Source organism: Mesoplodon mirus (genome assembly GCF_964341445.2).
Source record: "Mesoplodon mirus genome assembly, chromosome: 16".
NCBI lineage: Eukaryota > Metazoa > Chordata > Mammalia > Artiodactyla > Ziphiidae > Mesoplodon > Mesoplodon mirus.
In genome coordinates, this window is record NC_138992.1 from 26840243 (window position 1) to 26860875 (window position 20633).

At 34.5% G+C, this 20633-nt stretch overlaps 1 protein-coding gene across 1 annotated transcript in view; it reads right to left on the reverse strand.

Moving 5' to 3' along the window:
• The window catches only part of PKHD1L1 (PKHD1 like 1), a gene marked incomplete at its 5' end in the record, with an annotated part of 152794 nt that overhangs the window by 109644 nt on the left and 22517 nt on the right, over positions 1–20633 (reverse strand). The window contains 12 exons of the mRNA XM_082600825.1: positions 129–278; positions 1748–1861; positions 2762–2919; positions 4896–5039; positions 5801–5936; positions 6244–6403; positions 9288–9379; positions 10690–10958; positions 12829–12918; positions 14632–14742; positions 15912–15982; positions 19917–19959. Coding sequence (XP_082456951.1) covers positions 129–278; positions 1748–1861; positions 2762–2919; positions 4896–5039; positions 5801–5936; positions 6244–6403; positions 9288–9379; positions 10690–10958; positions 12829–12918; positions 14632–14742; positions 15912–15982; positions 19917–19959 — 1538 coding nt within the window. The remainder of the gene's footprint in view (positions 1–128; positions 279–1747; positions 1862–2761; positions 2920–4895; positions 5040–5800; positions 5937–6243; positions 6404–9287; positions 9380–10689; positions 10959–12828; positions 12919–14631; positions 14743–15911; positions 15983–19916; positions 19960–20633) is intronic.

Consider the following 20633-nt stretch of genomic DNA (forward strand, 5'->3'; position numbering starts at 1 on the left):
AGCATGGTGACTGTCCAACGTGATGTGACTTCACATGACAAGCAATTTTCCTTGTCTTAAAATCTCATGAAATTTTATTACCAAGGTATTTTACAAATTTAATTAGCATATCATTTTGTTGAGCTTACCTGATTATAAGGAAATAATAAAATGTCTCCATATGGTAGTCTGTTTGGTTTAACATCTGCTGAGTCAAAAAGAACAGCTGGGTTTTTCAGGGAATAACGACCACAGTAAGCATCAGTTTCAGCTGTCTTTTGCCCTCTTTTAATATGCTCCTACAGAAACAATAATATTTCAAATGAAAACATGATTTATTGCCCTGCTTTACTCCCCAACATCCTCACCTAAGTCATTCAAGTTTCAACTCAGATCCCACTGCTTCCCAAACTACTTTAACTTGAAATGTTTTCTCTCTTCTTTGAAAGTCTAAGGCTCTCATCCTATAACACTCATTTAGATACATACTCATATAATCCCTTGTACCTGTATTTGACTATTTCCCAAGTTCTCTCTTTCCCCTTATATTATGAACTCCTTAAGGATATTTATTCACTCCTTCCACAAATGATTTTTTGTGTTCATTCCATGCCACATTTTTACTTGTTTGTTCATTTGCTTGTTTTTTTGTTTAATTTTCAGGGTTCAAATACTGAAGAACCCTATCCCTACACACAGGAGCCTACCAGTTTGGGACAAAGGAACCAAGGATTATAAAACCAAGGCTGAAAGGAGGCATCTAACTCACATAAAAGCATCAAAAAAGATGACTCGGAGAAGTAACAAATGAATTGCCTTTAAGAATAAACAGGAGTAATTTAAAAGGGAAAGGGAGCCAAGGGGCATCAGAGAGAGTGTAAAGTATGTGCAGAGAAGTGGGGACGTGAGAGAGTGGTGCTGGGAAACTCAAAGAGTCAAGGTAAAGTGTAGCCAAGAATGTGTGTTGAGATGATGATGATGATGGGAGATGAAGTACAAAAGGAGTATGATGTAAACTACTTGTTCAATTGTCTTGGCTGCAAGTACTACATTCAGGATAGGAGAACCCAAATACATGTATATTTATTGAAACAGGTTGAAAACGTAACCCATTAAATGATTTTCCCTTTTCTTCAATAATAAATCTGTTTGCATAAAGCATGACATGATATATATTTTTAAGGACTCATTTCTGGGGTATTGATCTGAATTGAATAACTAGCCTATATATTTCTTATTCCTATGGTATTCATTTGGAAATGGTGAATATCTGGCTTCCTCAAGTCTTCAAAATAAGAATTAGGAAGTTAATTATATTTTAAATTTATTGTACATCAAAGAAAAATCTTTGTATTTCATCAAGAAGTAAATAATGACTAGGCATTGTACTAACTGACCAGAAGCAAGGGAAGCAATTTACTATATAACACTCTATTACAAATGGTATTCTCTGAAGCCAATGAGGAAAAAGAATATACTCTGCATCTAAATGAAGAAAACAAACAAAAAACCCTATAGATCTCACATTTACCCATCTTGCCTACTTTCTCTTGATTAAGAAAATTCATGTGTGTTTTTACAAATGAGTCATTTTATAATGCAGGAAGATGCTAGAACAGACCTTACCAATAAATGTACGACAAAATTATACTTGCAACTTGACTTTAAATGTGAAAGGAATTAATGCTAATTCAAAAAATGACAAAATTCCAAACATTTATATGATTTCTTATCTGGTCCATTTCACAGTTCATTAAATATTCCATACCAGGTTAAAATCAGTTTCATAACCTCTGAAGTATTTCACAACAAATCCTTCTTCAAAATTTGCAATTTGCGGTGGACACTTAGCGCTAACCATTTCTTCCACTGCTGCCTGAAACTAAATTAACAATATGGGCTTTAGTAACTTCTTTATGAAGAGTTAGAACATTACTAATTTAACTACTAATTCTACTAATTAAAAAATAATTTCATAATTCCCATGTTAGCCATAATTATGAGGTCATTTCCTAAATAATTTCAAGTTAATATGTGATAATTTCAGTATCCAATGACTGTTTCAAGACTTTTATTTTAGAATGACAATAGTTATATCCAACTGGCTGATCTTAGCGTATTTAGTTATTACATAAGGCAGGCATATTGGTTTAGTAGTTTTTTAAAGACAGCAATGAGGCAAACCTAAATGAATTAGCACCTAATTAAACAGATTCCAAATGAATAGTTTTCCCAATTAATGCAAAATTAACTGGAAAAAATATATACTCCAATGCATTGTTTCTCAAAAGAAGAGATACATATACTGTAATCTTTTACTATTATTTAAAAAATAATAATTCTGGATTATATAGGAACTGGCACACATGTATGAGGTCTATAATTCCCATACCATATTTCTCTGATAAAGCACAGATATTTAGAATTAAGGACTTGAAATAGTCCACAATCTTCAGTCATCAAACAAATATTAACTCAAACTCATTGTACAGGTAATGCAGTAATTACTGCATTACTGTACAGAAATGCAGTAACTCACAAGCAAACATTCCTCATGAGCAGCTGCCCCATATGCAGATACCTGGATCCTGCTGGCACAGATCCAAGAACTCCCCTTTCACTCCCTCTGTCATTGTGATATTTCCTCCCTTCTCCACTCACTATGAGTTGGCTCCAACCCACCATGCCAAGGAGGAGATGTATTACTACTCCTTAAAATGTGTTTTTATAGAAGGCTGATGCTTAAGTGGCTTTCTGTTTAAAAAACTAACACAGAGCATACTTCAGCTTCTGATGACTGTGGCATAAGAGGCGTAGAAGTGATCCCATCCCAATTCAGCGTGAATGTGTCCAAACTGGGTTTTCCTTTGGTTTGTTCTGTAATAGCCAGTGTGACATTGTTCCCTTCAAATACTTCATAACTGAGCAGATCGAAGTCTCCTGCAATGAAGTACCAAACAGAATTTGAAGAAGTTAATTAATTAAATACCAATATATCCATAATAGAAACTCAGATGTAACAAAACTGCTTTTATTTAGAATTGTATTATCACAAAAAAAGGATAAATGGAGAAGATGCAGATCCTTAAATCTGAGATTTAGCCATAGTAGAAACAGCAAAACAGCAGATAAAGTGCTATATATTTAAGGTTCTGTTTTTGTAGCGTAAATGGAAGTTTTGTAAGATAAACAAAAGTTGGCATTGGGATCATGAGGTAAAAATCAATGGGCAATAAAATATTCCAAAAGTTCTTTAAGTTTTGTTCCAGTACCATCATCTTAGTATAAAGGGCTAGCCTGGGAAATTGCTATTTTCTTTAGTTACAAATGGAGTACAAAGATGAATTCCAGGAAATAGCCCCATGCCTGCAAACATTGTTTATACAATCTCACTGAAAGGAATAAGGCCTTGTCCTCACATGTCTCTCTTCTTTGGGAGGATGCTTTAACAGTGGAATCCTGCTGACTTTCTCTGTTGGGTAAAGTCCTAGAATTTGCCCAGTCATGATTCTGTTACCATATTTCTTAAGGTTTCTGTTGAAGTCTTAAAATTTTTCTCTGATCTAAAAATATGTTTCTGAGAGAACAAAGATAACCATATCTTCATTTAGAGAGCATTTTGACAATCTAACCTTCGGGAAATTTTTAGAACTTCAATTCATGTTAAACAGAATTCTTTACTCTCTGCTCAACAATCAAATTAACAACTTCATAAAATGAGACATAAACATTGAAGTAAAAGTTTACTTATATGAATTGGAAAATAGTGACTGTGCAAAGAAAGGAAACACATATTCAGGGACCTATTTCATGAGCTAAATATCCCAAATACCCAAATCGGTTGCTAAACTTGGCTTTAAGACTTGAAAATGTGACACTTGAAATTGTAAGACTTGAGGGCTTCCCTGGTGGTGCAGTGGTTAAGAATCTGCCTGCCAACACAGGGGACACAGGTTTGAGCCCTGGTCCGGGAAGATCCCACATGCTGCAGAGCAACTGAGCCAATGTGCCATCTATTGAGCCTGAGCTGTGGAGCCCGCGAGCCACAACCGCTGAAGCCCGTGCACCTGGAGCCTGTGCTCTGCAACAGGAGAAGCCACCGCAATGAGAAGCCCATGCACTGCAACGAAGAGTAGCCCCCACTCATCGCAACTAGAGAAAGCCCACGCGCAGCAACAAAGACCCAACGCAGCCAAAAATAAATAAAATTAAAAAAAATTTTTTTAAACTATAACTTGCAGAAGAAAAATAGGAAAAAATTAAAAGAAAAAAATTGTAAGACTTGAAAATGTAATAAGAAGTTAATAGCCATTACTTGAAAAGGATAAAGAGGTCAAATAATTTTGGAAAATGCTGTATTAAATACAGGTGCACTGCTTTTTTTGTTTTTTTGTTTTTTGTTTTTATTGTTGTTTTTGTTTGTTGCTCATTGCCGGAGTCCTTGGGGATTTTAATATTCTATAATGAGCTCTATCAACCTTCAAGGAGAAGCTGTGGTATAGTGTTTCCCACGGGGATTTGACCAGAGAATCCTTTTATCAAACAAGATCTAGCCAGACTAGTGTCTCCTGAGAAATACTGATTCACTTAAATTTCATTTCCAGAAATAATATCTTCACTAATTTTTGCTAAATGTAAAGTAGGCTACTACACTGATAGTGTATTTGTAGTATATAGCGTGTATATCTCATGCATTGGAGTTGTACACTCCTTGAAGTACAACTAAAGTTTAAATTACAATAGAAAAAAATTAACCATTTATTTCTGTTTCTCCTGAAGGTGATCAAGGCTATGAATGTATTTACTTTCCCCTGTCATTTTATGGAGCTTTTACCTTTTTCAGTGGAGTTGCGCAGGATACAAACTTGTTTCCTACAAAAAACTTTACAGAATTGCAAAATGAAATACATGCTTACCTCTAGTTGATATAAAGGTTACCATGTAAACATAGCTCTGAGGATTTTGTGTTCTTATTACTTGAACTGTATCCGGTTTTATAGACCAGAGGTCATTCAAGGCTGATTGCAGTATGAAGTCAGAAGCATCAGCAGGTAGCCAGACTTTTCAATGAATTAACAAAAAATTAAAGTCAAATGATTAGGGGTTTTAATAAAAAAAAAAGAGTTGAAATCTCTGCACTATCACAGCCAGCACTGATGTCTCATATTTGAATTTTTTAAAGTACCTATAGTCTGTACCATCAGTTATCACTTAATGAAATTACATTTTGAAATTGATTCAAGTTCAATAATATTGACTACTTAATTGGATTGTGATCTATTGAGGATAGGGCTCATATTTTATTGTTTTAATATTCCCAGAGTAATAAGCATTGTATTTGGCAAACAGCAAGCACTCTTCAATATTTACTCATTGAAACAATTAACAGAAATAGCAAAATTATTTTTTCAGGGTTTTTAATAAAATATAGAAATGCAATATCTTCATTAACAGATAAATTAGTGTCTCATAGGTCTTTGAGAAACTGAAATGTCTATCTCTATAATGATGAACTTAATACCTATTAACTTACACCTGTGAGTCACAGATACATAAACTCCTTATGTGTGTTTAGATATACATTTATCATGATCCTTATAGAAGAAAATAATAGTATATATCTGAAAGCTGTTTTTACTGATGTCATTTTCTATCCCAGTCTGAAGAGTTTTTTCTTCATAATATATTTTTTTGCTTCTTTGTCTAGCATACTATTAAACTATATTTTCCAGACAGTAGAATTTGACTAGAGCAAATACCTTTTTATAATTTTGTCTATACATGAAGAGTAATAAAATCTCCCTTATTATTTACAACTTACCAGTCTTTTCCATGTTATAGATTAATCTATATTGGTAAAGTGAACAGAAATTAGCTTCCACACATGGGCCGGTTACCATGATCTTCTGCACTTCATTGGTTGCATTAGTTGTTTCCCAATTTTCCAATGTTATAACCTATTTCCCAATTTTAAAAAGCATATACTTACTATATGGAAAAATACATTTTAAAAGCATCGTAAGTCAGCTATTCAATGCCTCTACATTGCCCTATCTTGTTGCAAATGATAAATTATTTTAATGTGTAAGTCATCAAATAACAGACTCTTTGGTTTATAATTACAGATATTCCAAGGCACAATTCAGTAATTTTCCATGACTGTTTTCCCCCAAAACAGTATTACCTAGTAAAATTAATAACCAAATAGAGCTCCTATATTTGAGCATTTACTTTTTACAAAGTGGATCTATAATCATAGCAAACCTGTACTTCCTGGACAATTGTCGACTGGGATTTGATCACTTGTTCTTCATTCACTGCATCTTCTGTTTGTTGTTCAGTATAGACATTTCTATACTGGTACAGTCCAACATCCACAAAAGCACTTAGTCTGTACTCCTGCAGCAAGATTTCAATGTAATATCTGGAAAATAGTGTAACTAAAGAATGTAACTTTTTCTCCAGAGCACTTGTCATGAATTTTTCTTTCAATGAATAAAATTTCAATATGATATAAAACACCTGCTTGTTAAGTGATTTATATTGTAGTATCCCTGATTTTAACTATTAAAATATTAAGTTTCATAGCAGTTTGCTAAAAGAAAATGAATTATGTAAAATATCTGCATTAGAGATAAAGAGAATGATGAATTCATTCAGTTTTGTCAATAAATATTTATTGAAAAAGATCCTATCCCCTATCTTCAAGGATCTTAAAACAAAATTACATTGTAGGTTATAACATAAACTTCCTGACATAAAACAGAGGACGCACCGAGGTTAAATACTTAAACGTGTGTAAGGAAATGTCAGGCAGACTTAGACTTGTATCTGAGTGGTTGTATGTGTCACCAGTGAAAGTTCTTACTCTAAGTTCCTTAAATATTGCCTCCACTTGTAACTTGGGAAACAACACACTGCCGGAGGAAACTTTTACTGATTAGATTGATGATGGCCCTCTAATAAGCTGGATGAGATTCACACCTTAAGTTTGGAATTCTTGATTCCTGAGGCCCCGTGCCCATCATCCAAATGCCTATCCAGGATAAGGTGTTCACTAATCAGCTGTTACAGGTGAGTGAAAAGCTACTGCTTCCCTATCTAAATCTCTGTCAGTGTAACCACTGCTCCCATCGTTGGAGAGGCCAGCTAGGAGTTCCTTTAAATTGCCTCACATCATTCAACAGATACTCTTGTAAATGGAGAATAAGTATCCACAGTTCATGTAAGACTGTAAATGAGGGGTATTTATTACCTCCCATCTGGCAAGGATGCTGGGGCTCTGGGTCATTTCCCCCATAGAACTGATACTGGAGGATTACATCACGCTTTTGGCTGCCCTGAGAACCTGTTTGCCAGCTCTGTCAAATCAATGTGGGCAATACGAATTAGGGAGCAGGATTCGGAGAAGAACCATTAAATTCTGTATCCTTACTGGCAGCTTAAAGATATTTTAAGGCACTTTCTATGTGCTAGACACTAAGCACTTCACAGACATTATTATATTTAATATTCACAAAATCCTATAAAATATATATTATTGTTCTGTTTGATCATATGAATAACAGAGACTAAGAGAACTTAAAGACTGAAAATTTATTTAAAAGTTAGTCACTGAGGTAGGATTCAAAGTAGAAAGGGGGTGACCAAAGCAATATGCACTTAGAGATAAGGCTATATTATTTGAGTAAAATGAACTGGCAAGACAAGCTACCTTTGGAAAGGTCCCAGGGACCACTGTGCAATAAACCAGCCTGCGTGGCCTCATTTCAGAATACACAACCATCATTATAAGTGCCAGTGTAAATTTCAAGGTAGTTTGAAGAAGCACAGATACCAGGGGCAAGATGTATTACAAGTCACCTTCATGCAAGCTCTGTGCTCTTGCCAAGCAGGTAAATTGAACTCATTTTCCAAGGTCAAGGCAAAGCCTGAAGGTGTATTGACACTTAATAGCAATAGGTATTAACGAGGTACTCCATTTACTCTGAATTGGCCCAGTGAACTTGGTTAAAAAGGAAAATGGTTAAGTTTAGAAAGAAGTGATAGTAGAAGGAGGAGGAGAAAAAGAATGGAAAGCTTATTATTCCTAAGATTTTAGTGAGAACACTTAGTGTGATTTCTCTCAGGTACCATTGATCTCAACCCTCTCTGTCCAGCTCCATCACATCTTCATGGTGCTGCCTATGAGCATAATCTAATCAATATCTGGAAAGGTGACATGGTAAATGGAAAAAAAAAAAAACCAACTCCTCCCATCAAGAAGTGAAGTGTATTTCTTCACCCACTGAATCTAAGTTTGGCCATTTGCTTTGGCCAATTGGATATTAGCAAATATGACACAAGCAGAATTTAAAAAGTACCTGTGCATTAGGAATTGCCCTCTTAACTGCTGGGACACTGTGACAAGCCTGGGCTAGCCTCCTTGAAAATGAGGGACCATGTGGAGTGAGACATCCCAGATATCTCAGTTCCCATCAGGACAGCTGAGGCTCCTGATATGTGAATGAGGCCATCCTGGACCATTAACCACCAACTAAATAGTCAGGATCAAAAGAACTACCTAGCTAATCACAAAACTGGGTTGCTTTAAGCTACTAAATTTGGGGGAATGGTTTCTTACGTAGCAAAACCTAACAGATACAAATGGTAAATGGAAGAAAATTTCAATGAAACTTTTGATGTTCTCCATGTAACTTAGCTATTTTGCATATATCATCTTTTACCTTCCTGTTTTCTAGGAATCCTGAATTGACTTTTTGAATGGGATTATTAGCTATTTGAATAATATCCTCATTTTCTCCCTGGAATTGACCTTTTAGCACTAAATAAGTACTCCTTAAGGGCAGGGAATATATTTTAATATCCTTTGTATTAAATTTCTAGTACCTGGTCCAGGGTCTGGAATAAATCAAGAAAATATTAAATATATATTAATTATGGTACAAATCCATGTGGTTTTTGTGATTTTTCTCTAGCAATAGAGAAAATAGGAGAAGAGAAATTAGATGGCTGGATTGACTGAAAGGTCCTAATAAGAAACTAAAGCAGGATTAAGTAAATTTCACAAAATTGTAATTTCTGCAACAGGAATAATTTAGATTTCAAATTTTCCTGGTTAGCTGAATGCCAGTATGCTTGAAAATACAGAAACAAAGCTTAACAAATTATAGAGAATGACCAATTATAAATTGAACCAATAAACTAGTATCACTTCTACCAATAAAACAAATTGAAAATATTTTTATATATAAAATTATAGTTTTTAAATCTTACACAATAATTTAAAGAAAAGAAAAAAACCTTACTCTTTTCCTTTTTGAAGATGAATGTCATCTGATCTTTGTGTTGGGCTGGAAAAATAACTGTTGGCATTGGAAGAATGATAGGCAATCCTCACCTTATCCCAAAAAGACAGAGAGAGACAGAGAGAGAGAGAGAGAGAGGGAGAAAAGGACTTATTAATAAGCCTTTTCAGCATTTATTTATCATTTATTTTTTCTGTCAGTCTTAGAACTTTTATGAACAGAAAAATGTGAAAATATTTCACATTTTTCTTCTAATATCTGTTTTTCATGATGAAATGGATTTAAAAAAATTATCAAACCTCACTTCACCCCTTCCATCCTTAACTAACATCAACTCCACTATTCCATGAACTCACACAGAACATAGCTTTTCCACAATTAGAACTGCAAATGGGAAATTTAAAGATCCATACAGGGAGGAGGTTGTTACTGTTAAATAAAATATTCTTTTGTTCTGCTGAGAACTTTGAGGGACTTAATCCAAATGAGATCATTAAAAGGAGGTCTGAAAGATGCCAAAGATTACTAATTGGGTCTGCATACTAGAAAGAGAAGACTTTGGGCTTCCCATTAGAAATGACTATACTGTCTTTAAAGGAAACATGCTGAAAAGCTACAGTAAAATTGGAATTCATGTGTTATAGGCAGGAATTTAAACTTGTTCATCCAGTTTGGGAGACAACCTTGCCATATATATAGTGATTCATAAAATGTTCTTATGATTTGATTCATTAGTTTCACATTTGTGAAACTGACCTAAAGAAATAACATAAAATACAGAATAATTTACTGAACACAAATGTTCAATTGAGTACGATTTGTGGTCATAAAAAATCAGAAGTAAGTTAAAAACTTATCAGTGTGGGGAAAGGTAGTAAACTCATGCAATAGCATACTATTCAGTCATCAAAAATGGTGTTATATAAATTATTTAATAATATGTGAAAATACTAATACATGACAAAAATGACTATAAAATTGGATGTATGATCCTATTTATGTAAGAAACAAAATACAGACAAAAGGAGATAATAGACTTTAATCTCATGACCAAGTAATAGTGAAACAGATCTAGCAGGATAGTGAAATACTTGTACTCTTCTCCAAATTTCCTATGTGTGACCGTAATTCTTTCACAATAAAAATAATCTTCAGTTTTAAAGGAAACGTATGTTTTTTTTTGTTGTTGTTAGAGAAAATTTAGGTATGGTAAAGCAGTTTCTTTCAGGCAATGGGTTTTCTAACAACTTTATGGTTCATACCACATGTGTTAAAATAGCCAAGAACCCACCACATAAATTTGTTAATATATTCATTGGTTTTTGTGTAGAATAAATGGGATATGTATAAAGGTTATCATATTGTTTCTATAATATCAAGTAGTATTCTGTGGCTTCCCTACCTTATCTTCAGGAAGTCCAGTCTGGCTGAAATAAATAGCATAACGGTCATCACCTCTGATGTAGAATCTATAAACATCAGAATCTGGAGCCACCAAAAATCCACTGAAGCGTGCAACAAATGTATCTTGTCCCATAGGCCAAAGATAGGAAGCTGAATCTACCCAACTGGCACCCATGTACCCTGGAGTTTTTTCATTGTATTCGAGTATCTCTTCAAGATGTACTGGACGGCTACTATTCCATACCTCAAGCTTTAGGCCTCTCCCACCTGAACATAACAAAATAAAAGAAGGCTTTCATCAGAATTTTCATGTGGTATCTCAATGTCTTTTACTTGGGTAGTGATTATAGGTATTCTATTTCTATTCACATTTTTACAGCATGTGTGTAAACAAAACAATTACACGTATCTCTACGTGTATCTGTACCCAGAGGATAGACTGCTGTTAAGACAGTCTGCAATTTATTATTTCACATATCTGTCCCTCAGATTCTACATATGTAAAATGAGAGTAATATTATGATCGGCATGCCTACTATGGGGATTAGATATCATACATATGTAAAATACCTGGTACTTAGAGAATGCTTTACATAAGATAGTAATAATATAATAATTATGATTTTTGATATGACTGATGTTGCTTTATATAGTCAAGACTCAAAACTTCAAGATTCAGACCATTTGATTACAAAATCTTCACCCTGATCATTCTCTCTAATAAAAGTTACTCAATTAATGCCTCAAAGAACAGACACTGTTGGCCTTAACATTTCTGTCAGTATTTGTTTTTCTTCTTTTTAACATTACTTTTGCTCTAGGATTTCTCCTCCTTCTTGGACAGAATCAGAGAGAGAACATTCTCATTAAAGTGAACTTACACTTGCCAGTGTAATTTTTTCCTAATCATAATGAGCTGTCTCACTTTTTATTTTGCTTCTTTAAAATACAACAACAATCAGGCTCAGGCCTTGGTTCAGCAGCCTTAGGCTTGTCTGGAGTGCCTGAATCTGGAAAATAATGGCTACTACTCTTCCCCTGAGTCTGGTGAGAGAAAAGCTTGAGCACTTCAACCTTTTATAGCAGCAGCATGCTCTGGTATATACAACTTTCTTTAAAGTAATCAATTATAAATATCAAAATTCTCCTCTTAAACTGGTCAATTTTTAAATATCATTCAAAACAAGGACATTTAAGAGGTTAATCAAATGAATTTATTTGGCTTCAAATACCAATCAATGACACAATTATAAACTGATTTCACTGAGTGCACAGGATGAGATACAGAATCCACGCACACACATGCACAGCATCAAGGTGGTCTAGTTGCAGATATTAAGGCCATCAGGTGCACTTTCACTGGTCACAGGTGAAAATCTGAAAAGAATTTTGTGTTCCGTTTCTCTCATCCTTGTGATCATGCCTAAATCATTCTAGACAAATAAGGATTTAACCTCTGACATTTATTTTTTAACCAGGAATAAAGCATTTTAAAATTTTCCATGTAGCCTGTACCAAAATTTAGTAATAATCATTTGATCTGAAATAAAGGCACCCTCATACTCTATCAATAGAGTTTTCACAGGGTATCTGAGTAATTTAGGCCAGGTTTACCTCCACTGGTGCAGCCTTGATGCAGCTATATTAATAGAAAAATTTCCTAATCCAGAAAGTATAAAGAAAAAAACTAGAAAGAAATTTATTATAATTCTCACTACAAATTCTAAAAAATTCAAATAATATTTTTTGTTACTCTGTTACAGGCTGAATGTTTGGGTCCCCTCAAAACTCAGATGTTGAAACCTAATGCCCAACGTGATGGTATTAGGAGGTAGGGCCTAATAAATAGGATAAGTGCCCTTATGAAAGAGACCCCACAGAGGTCTCTTCTCCCTAGCCCTGAGAAGGCCTCATCTGTGAGAAAGCAGGTCCTCACCAGATTCCCAATCTGCCAGTGCTCTGACCTTTGACTCCTATCCTCCAGAACTGTGAGAAATCAATGTTGTTTATAAGCTACCCAGTCTATGGTATTCTGTTATAACAGCCTAAACGGACTAAGACACGAAAGATATCTGTCAATAATAATATTCCTCCTATGCAAATATAGAAATGGTCCTTCTCCCTTTTGTTGACTTACCTGGATATACAGCTCTGAGAATATCAGGTTTAGGGGGTGTCTTGCAACATATGCTATTTTCTGTGACATTCAAAATATCACAGGCTTGACCTACAGAGAAGCAAGGGCAGAACTATTACTACAGAGCTTCTGAATGCAAATCACATCAGCCTATCTCGGAGTGCCTTCTCAACTAAAGCTAAGTTGCAAAAGCAAGAGGCAAAGTTGAAGCGTCTTAATTTCCTTTACATATTCTCCATGAAATCTTTAATGGTGGTTTTGTGGTGGTTAATGGTGGTTTTGTCCAACTTTTTCAAATGAAAACAAAAGGAATAATAACTTGTAAGTGGTGTTTTCACAGACAGATGGAAACCAAAACAGACAAGATTCTAAATAACAGTTGTTATACATAAGCACAATTAGGCTTCAGTAAGAGTGTACATTTTAGACCCCCATGTATTCCGCACAGTGCCTCATGTAAGGTCAGCCCTCATTAACTATTTACTGAAATGGAAATAACCTATGAACAGTGAAGCAAGGGAAATGGAAGAAAGTATCTTTGCCACATTTTGTTAGGTGGCCTGGAAAATGTATACTTCAGCACAACCTTTCACTATTTTGAATGCTTTGTGAATGCAAGATCATTGAACTAGAAAACAGTACATTTTAACAGTATATTAAACTAACAACCCATTTTGTTTGGAGCAAAGGAAAGATACAAAAACCAATCATTATTTTCAAGAAATTATTGAGAATTCAAAAGCTCAAATCTGGCTGTAACATTAATGGCAATGAAATATTAAAAAATTTAACATGTTATCTTTGCATATCAGCTGTATCATTATATCAGATCGTAAAACATATTATATATATTAAAAATATTTTATGTCCCTGCTTCTAATATTTAAAATATAGTATCTGATCAGAATAACATATTATATGAAAGTTTAAAAGCTTTTGGCCTATGCAGGTGGCCAGCGAGGATTCATGGAGATAGGAAAGACATTATATGAATGTTACACGAGGTTGCTTTCTATGAATTTCTTTTCTTGAAATCACATTTTGGCTGGCTCATTAGCAGATTCCTTAAAAGTAGAAAGTACCTAAGCAGCGGGCTCTATCAGAAAAATTACGTGCCAGGTGCATGGGCAGATATCCTGTCTCCTGCGCGTCAAGGTAGGTAAGGTCATTGTAACTGAGTGGGAAGACCCCCACTATTACATTCATCCCCAACTTCCTATTTGAGCTGCCTAGCACCCTACCTCTGAACAGATCTGGACCAGACATATAAAAGTGATGCATAACCAGAGAATCAAGCCTGATGTGCAGCTGTGAACATATAACACATTAATTGATGCTCTTTCTAAGGCCAATATCATCTATAATTACTGATGTCCAGATAAGGCACCGTATATGACAAGGGGATGAGGAGAGTATCCCTAAATACCACTTTAAATTTTCCCATAATTACCTAATCCATTAAGAAATAATAACAGTTCAAAAAGGTAATTTAAGAGTCTATTAAATAGAGGGTACGTGTGTCGCTAAGTGTGGTGAGGAATTTGTTGATGGCAGCCGTGATGCTGCCATGCAGTGCCCTTCGGTGCTGACCTCAAAGCCCAAATCCTGGTCATATAAGGCTACAAGGAGTGGTCCTCACTGGAGAAATGCAGTGGGAAAAGCATCAAGCCCCAGAACCAAATGCCCATCTGAAAATACACAGCTTTTACATTAAGCATTAATTAAGAAAAGACTGTTATTCTTCTTAGATTTTATTAAAGAAAAGGAAGGATTGGTTCTTTTATTAAAAATCATGAAAATTACCTCCAACAAAAACTCTGACTGGGAAATCTGTCTCATCAAAGAACCGTCCACTTATTGTTAGCATGGTGCCGCCTTGAATGCTTCCTTGTGAAGGTGAAATCGTAGTGACCTCTGGGAGGGGGAGGGGAAGGACAAGAAATACAATGTCATGAATATTGCACATAAACACAAATGTTTGATTTTTACCAATTTTCCAAATTACCTAGCCATAGTGCATAACACAGTGAAGGTACTGGATTACCAAATGAAAGTATCAGGTGTTTCATTATTTTGTCTCTGATGCAATCCTGCAAAGAGGACTATAAACATGGCTTTCACAGAGACCTACACCTTCTGGGGACCAGGCGTTAGTGGTAACTAGTACTAAAGAGACACTGTAACAGAAGGATCCAGAGAACAAGGAAAACCTGGGCTGAGCATAGATGTTTGGTTCCAAAAGAAAACAGGAAGGCATAGAGAACAGCCTCTTCTCTATGCTCTTGAAGAATGAATCTTCCTTATATTTATGGGCCAACCTCTTATATTTATATTTTTTTCATATACTAATATATTAACTATGATTGGAATTCTTGTGGCTTTATATATAAAAGTCTTAGGTATATTGGTAAAATAGCCCAGTGCATGACATATGGTAGGTTCTTATTAAAATTTATCCTTATTAGTTCAATCTATCAAAGTTCTATGTATTTTTACATAGGAGTTTCACATTAAATAAGTTTCTAGAAAAAGCCAGGATAGATCACATTTGATTGATTCCAAGACATACATTTTTTTCACATTTGAACATTGAAATCTGAATCATCCCAGACCTGGAAGGAAGTACAATTCTTCCAGAAGTGTTTGTGTTTGCTTCTGACACTCTCCTAGGGGCATTACCAACCTGAGACCTCTTTAAATTAAAATAAATTAGGATCTGCTTGAGGATTCTTCTGGACCACACTGACAGCATAAATCTCAGAGAGTGCTGGTTTGTGGTTTAAATTGACAGCAGAGATTTTTTTTTCCTCTCTTGATCAACAGCCCAAGTTGAGATGCACAAGTTTCCCTGATGTCTCTTTTAGCGTGGTAAGTGTCTTTCTCAATCAACCTTACACCAGAAATGTAGTTTTCGGGATCGTAGCTTAATGTCAGGACTTCCTATTACACTCCTCATCTTAGGTGTGTTTCCTTTCTTAGAATTACATAACATAATATAGTACACTTTACAGTCACTGTTGTATTTGATTTGATGAAATATCTCTTCTCCCGCCCCCCATCCCACATACAGAAAGGTCACATACCTGCATATGTTTGAAACATTGAAATTTTATTGAGAGAAGAAACAAAATATGCCATTTTTTGTGGTAAACTCCTGTTTAAAAAAAGTAAAAATCCTTGCTTTAAAAATGACCTTTATTTTAGGAAACTGTTTCTTTTTTTTTTTTTTTTTTTACTTTAGTGATAGAAATCATATCATAATTTACAAAGGAGCAGGAAAGAACTTTTCAGGAGGATAAAAATGTTCTACATCCTGATTTAGTTATTGATTACACAAATATACAAATACATGAAGACACATTTGTCAGAACTCACTGAACTGCACACTTAAAATACGTACATTTTATTATATGCAAATTATACATCAATAAAGTAAGAATTTATATTAACATAAAAATAAACAGACAGGAGGACTGCCTTTCATAAAAGCTGGGCTCTACTGATGACCACCCCAGCGTGCTCTGTGCTCTTATAACCCATTTACTGTCAGAATAACTAACATTATTGAACACTTATCAGGTATGCTAAGATTTTTAAGCTTTTAAGCTAAGATTTTTTAAGCTCTTAATGTATTATGCTATTAAATTTTTAATTTTATATCCCATGAGGTAGGTAAAACTCAGAGAATTTTTATCTTAGTCAAGATCACGAAGACAGTAAGTAGCAGAAATAGAATTTGAACCCAGGCAGCTTGAGTCCAGAGCCCTGGGTATTACACAGTTCTCCTCTCTTGCCACTAACTTACATGAGAATACAAATGGATGAGAGCAAGTTCACAACAGTCCACCAGAGCTAAGTCACCCTTAATAAACACAGAACCTATTCATATTTTTGATTTTTGATAGATACATACTTGCACTTCCATAGTCTAGAGGGTTAGGAAAGGAAGGAATCTGATCGTAAAATTAAATGCTGTTCTCTTATTACCTCAATTAAATTCATAATTAGAAAAGTTAAGAAATTCTAATATTAAGACCCTAAACCCATTCATCATAATTATAACACAATGAACTGGAATCTAAAAGGATAATGCAAATCTTGTGGTGGAGACCAAGAGTTAACACCCTATAAGTCTAACACAGGCATTATAATTTGCATTGGCAAAGCTAAAGAGTCCCTGAAAATATTTAATGCTAAATTAGTTATTTAAGAAGTTCGTACTAGATTTTATATTTTTATGTTATAAGCTTTTCAGTTGATTTCTCAAAGATCTGAAACGATGCCAGTTCCGACAATGTTGTCTGTGGTCAGATCCTGCATCTGAAAAATTAACTCTGCTTTTTAAGTTGGTGGGAAAATTGCCTCCTGAAATAAAATTTGAATGTAAATTATTTGGTATGACACTGAGGTGACTTTCACTAATTCATTGATAATGACTAGGCATTTCTCAATTAAGCGAGCCTCATCTAAACCTTATCAGTTTGGAACAGCTGTTGTTTGAACTTGGGGTAATAGAAGAGAGAAGGTTGGTTATTAAAAGAAATACAGAATGCACACAACATTGTAAATCAACTAAACTTCAAAAAAAAAAAAAGAAATACAGAATGGGTGCCACAATAGTGTCTAATTGGTTCATCTGATATTCAGGAATACTCCTGAAATTTGTAAAATATGGATTTTATAACTTATAAAATGACAATTTTTTAAATGCCATGTAATCTTAAAACTAGGCTCTTAAGTAGTAAATGTCATATTTTTAACAGTTATCTTAAATTCATAAGATTGCTTTATATAAGAACACAATTTCTTAAATTCTGAGACACTAATACAAAAGGAAATCCATTGGCTTAAAAAAGAAAAAAAATGATTATAAGTCAAGATCACAGAATTAACAATTTTATGCAATATTTTTGCCTATATATGTGCAAATTTTCTGACTTTTTAAAATTGAAAATTGAGGGCATGTTAATGCCACATATTAACTTACGTATACTTATTAATCACATTCAAGCTTGATCACTCAAATGTTCTATTTTTGGGTAATTATTTCTCTGAGAGACATATGATGGATTTGGCAATTAGTACCTTCCATACAGACTCAGGACTAAGAATTCACTTTTCTCACCTTAGGAAGAATGACATTGAGAGCATAAAAGAACCATATATAGTTCATGAAATAATTTAAAACTGAGTAATTGTTGCTTCTGACATATTTTTCTAGTATTTTCAATAAAATCTTATTGTCATATCTTATCAAATTATATGTAAGTAGGCCATGTCCTTGCAGCAAATCACAGTTAAGTCATGGGACTGTGTCATTTGCCCCATGTAAATCATAAAGGTAAATCTTAGCACCGTTTATATATCATCCACTCTGGCTTATCTTAAATTATAATATTCTTCATGGTTTTAGTGCAGTATATATTATTCTATAATGAAGTGTCCAGTGGGAATTCTCTGGCAGTCCAGTGGTTAGGACTTGGTGCTTTCACTGCCAGGGCCTGGGGTCGATCCCTGGTCGGGGAACTAAGATCCTGCAAGCTGCGTGGCACAGCCCAAAAAACTAATAATAAAAATGTTTTTAAAAAAGAAAATACAGTCCCTGTGCTTTGGGGATCCACAATTTAAAAAAAAACAGTGTCCAGCCCAGGTTTATAACTTGGTAATAAACATATTGCCTCTAGGTGTCTAGAACTAGCTCATGTCTAAATACAGTGATAATGGATTTGGTTTCACTGACTCAACTGCATTTCCAAACATGCAGGGACCAAATCTTACCCTTCTCTTGCAGTCTGTAAACAATGAACAGGAATAACATCTACTCTGATTACAATATTGCCACTCTTTCCAAACTTCTAAGCACTGAGTCTCTCTTCAGAGACCAAAAAGAAATCAATAGACCTATTTTATCATTGGTCTAATACTGACATATTAGGACTGGATGGCTAAATCTTGTGACTTATTTGGATTTCTATCAACCAGCTCATTTTCCCAGTGGGAGATGCTATGACATTTTGGGAAGAACAATTCATTTAGGTTTGGCACATCATGGTCCTGCCCATAAAAGGCCATTAGCATGCTATAGTTAGTGGGGACAGCCAACAAATGCTACCCCCCCACATTTGCAAATACTCCAGGAGTGGGGTGATCCCACCATGTTAGAGAATCCTGAGTCAGGATGTGAAATACTGATGAGATGTGGTTCTGTGACTGAAACCCTCCATCAGTCATGGCAGAGCACTGGAATAAAAGGCTTAGGCCCTGGAGTCAGACTGCATGGGTTCACATTCTAGCTCTGCTTCCTACCGGCTGAATATCCGTGGGCAAGTTATTTAATGTTCCTAAGCCTCATTTTCCCAGTGTGCAATACGGGGTGGATGATAACATTCAGTTTATAGGTTCTTTGGGAGTATTAAACTAGATAATATATGTAAAGTGCTTAACACTGTGCCTGCTACTAAATGTTCATTATTATTATCTATAATATGACATTTGCAACATGTGTTGAGACTTGCATATTCTGATATTTCTGTAAGCGTGTGATGGTCTTTCTGACTGAAATTAGGATGTAGGATATCTAGAAATAAGTTCTAGTTTTACTAAAAATCATAAATGTAAGTTATTAACATTGGTGTTAAAATGAACAATTAAAAGCTATAACTACCATCTTTCACAACTCTGTTTGTCCTGATATTTTAAGAGAAAACCATTATCAGGTAATATTAACCATGAGGTTTTATTTATTCTTACATTAGTTCAAATCAAAATTTAATTACTTAGCTATCAAAACAATTTTAATTAAATATGAAGGACTACAAAATATAAAATAACACTTTATAATATCACAATCAAAGATTTTTTTATTTATTGTTTTAGGTAATGCTAGATTTTCCAACAATTGGAAGGCCATGTCTGAGGCACAAATTATGAGTGAACAGGAGTTACAGATCCCTTAAATGTTAATTTGGGGGAAGAAAGTGATTAATTTTTTAATCTAGGGATCTATATAGCACAAAGTAAATGTACACTTTTATTTTATTTACCCGGTTGAATTAATTATGAAAATTATTATTTACAAAATGACTTACCTTCCATAATCACTATCCAAGATGAAGCTGACATTGTGATGACCTGGAATTAATTAATATACACAATCAATTAAATTCTCAATCACAGGAGAACAATAACTATGTATTATAAAGCTGATTTAAAACAAAGAAAAGAAATATAAAATTAGCAGTGTAATTATGCAACCATCTACTAATCCTTAAAGAAATGAAAACTGAAATATCTTAAAGTACCTAGTACTTTAAGATATACAAAATAATATGTCTCAAGGTTATAACCAGGAAAACCTGACAAAATACAATAATGAATGAAGAAGAAGAAAAGAATATATATGTAACCATATTGCCCTTAATTTTCTTTCATTCATTTAACAGTTATTTAATTAGGTCAGACACTCAGCTACGGGTTGAGAGATGCAGGGTGAGCACACAGTTTGCTCGTCTCAAAGAGCACACTGCCAAGTGGAGGATACAGTCAGTCCAAAGCAATGACACAGAGAACTAAAAACTGTGATAAAGCTATCAAGCAAAAGGAGAACGAACTTTGATAATGTAAAGCTGGGGATCAGGCTTTTTTGAAAACGTGACATTTCATCTGAAACTCTCAGGATGGGAAGTTTGCAAAGGTCCTGAGACAGAAGGAATAAAGCTCATCCAATAACTAAAAGGTTTATGAGTCTGAAGTACATAGAGCAAGGAGAAAAAAACAGAGTAAAAGTAAAGCTACAGGTAAATTAG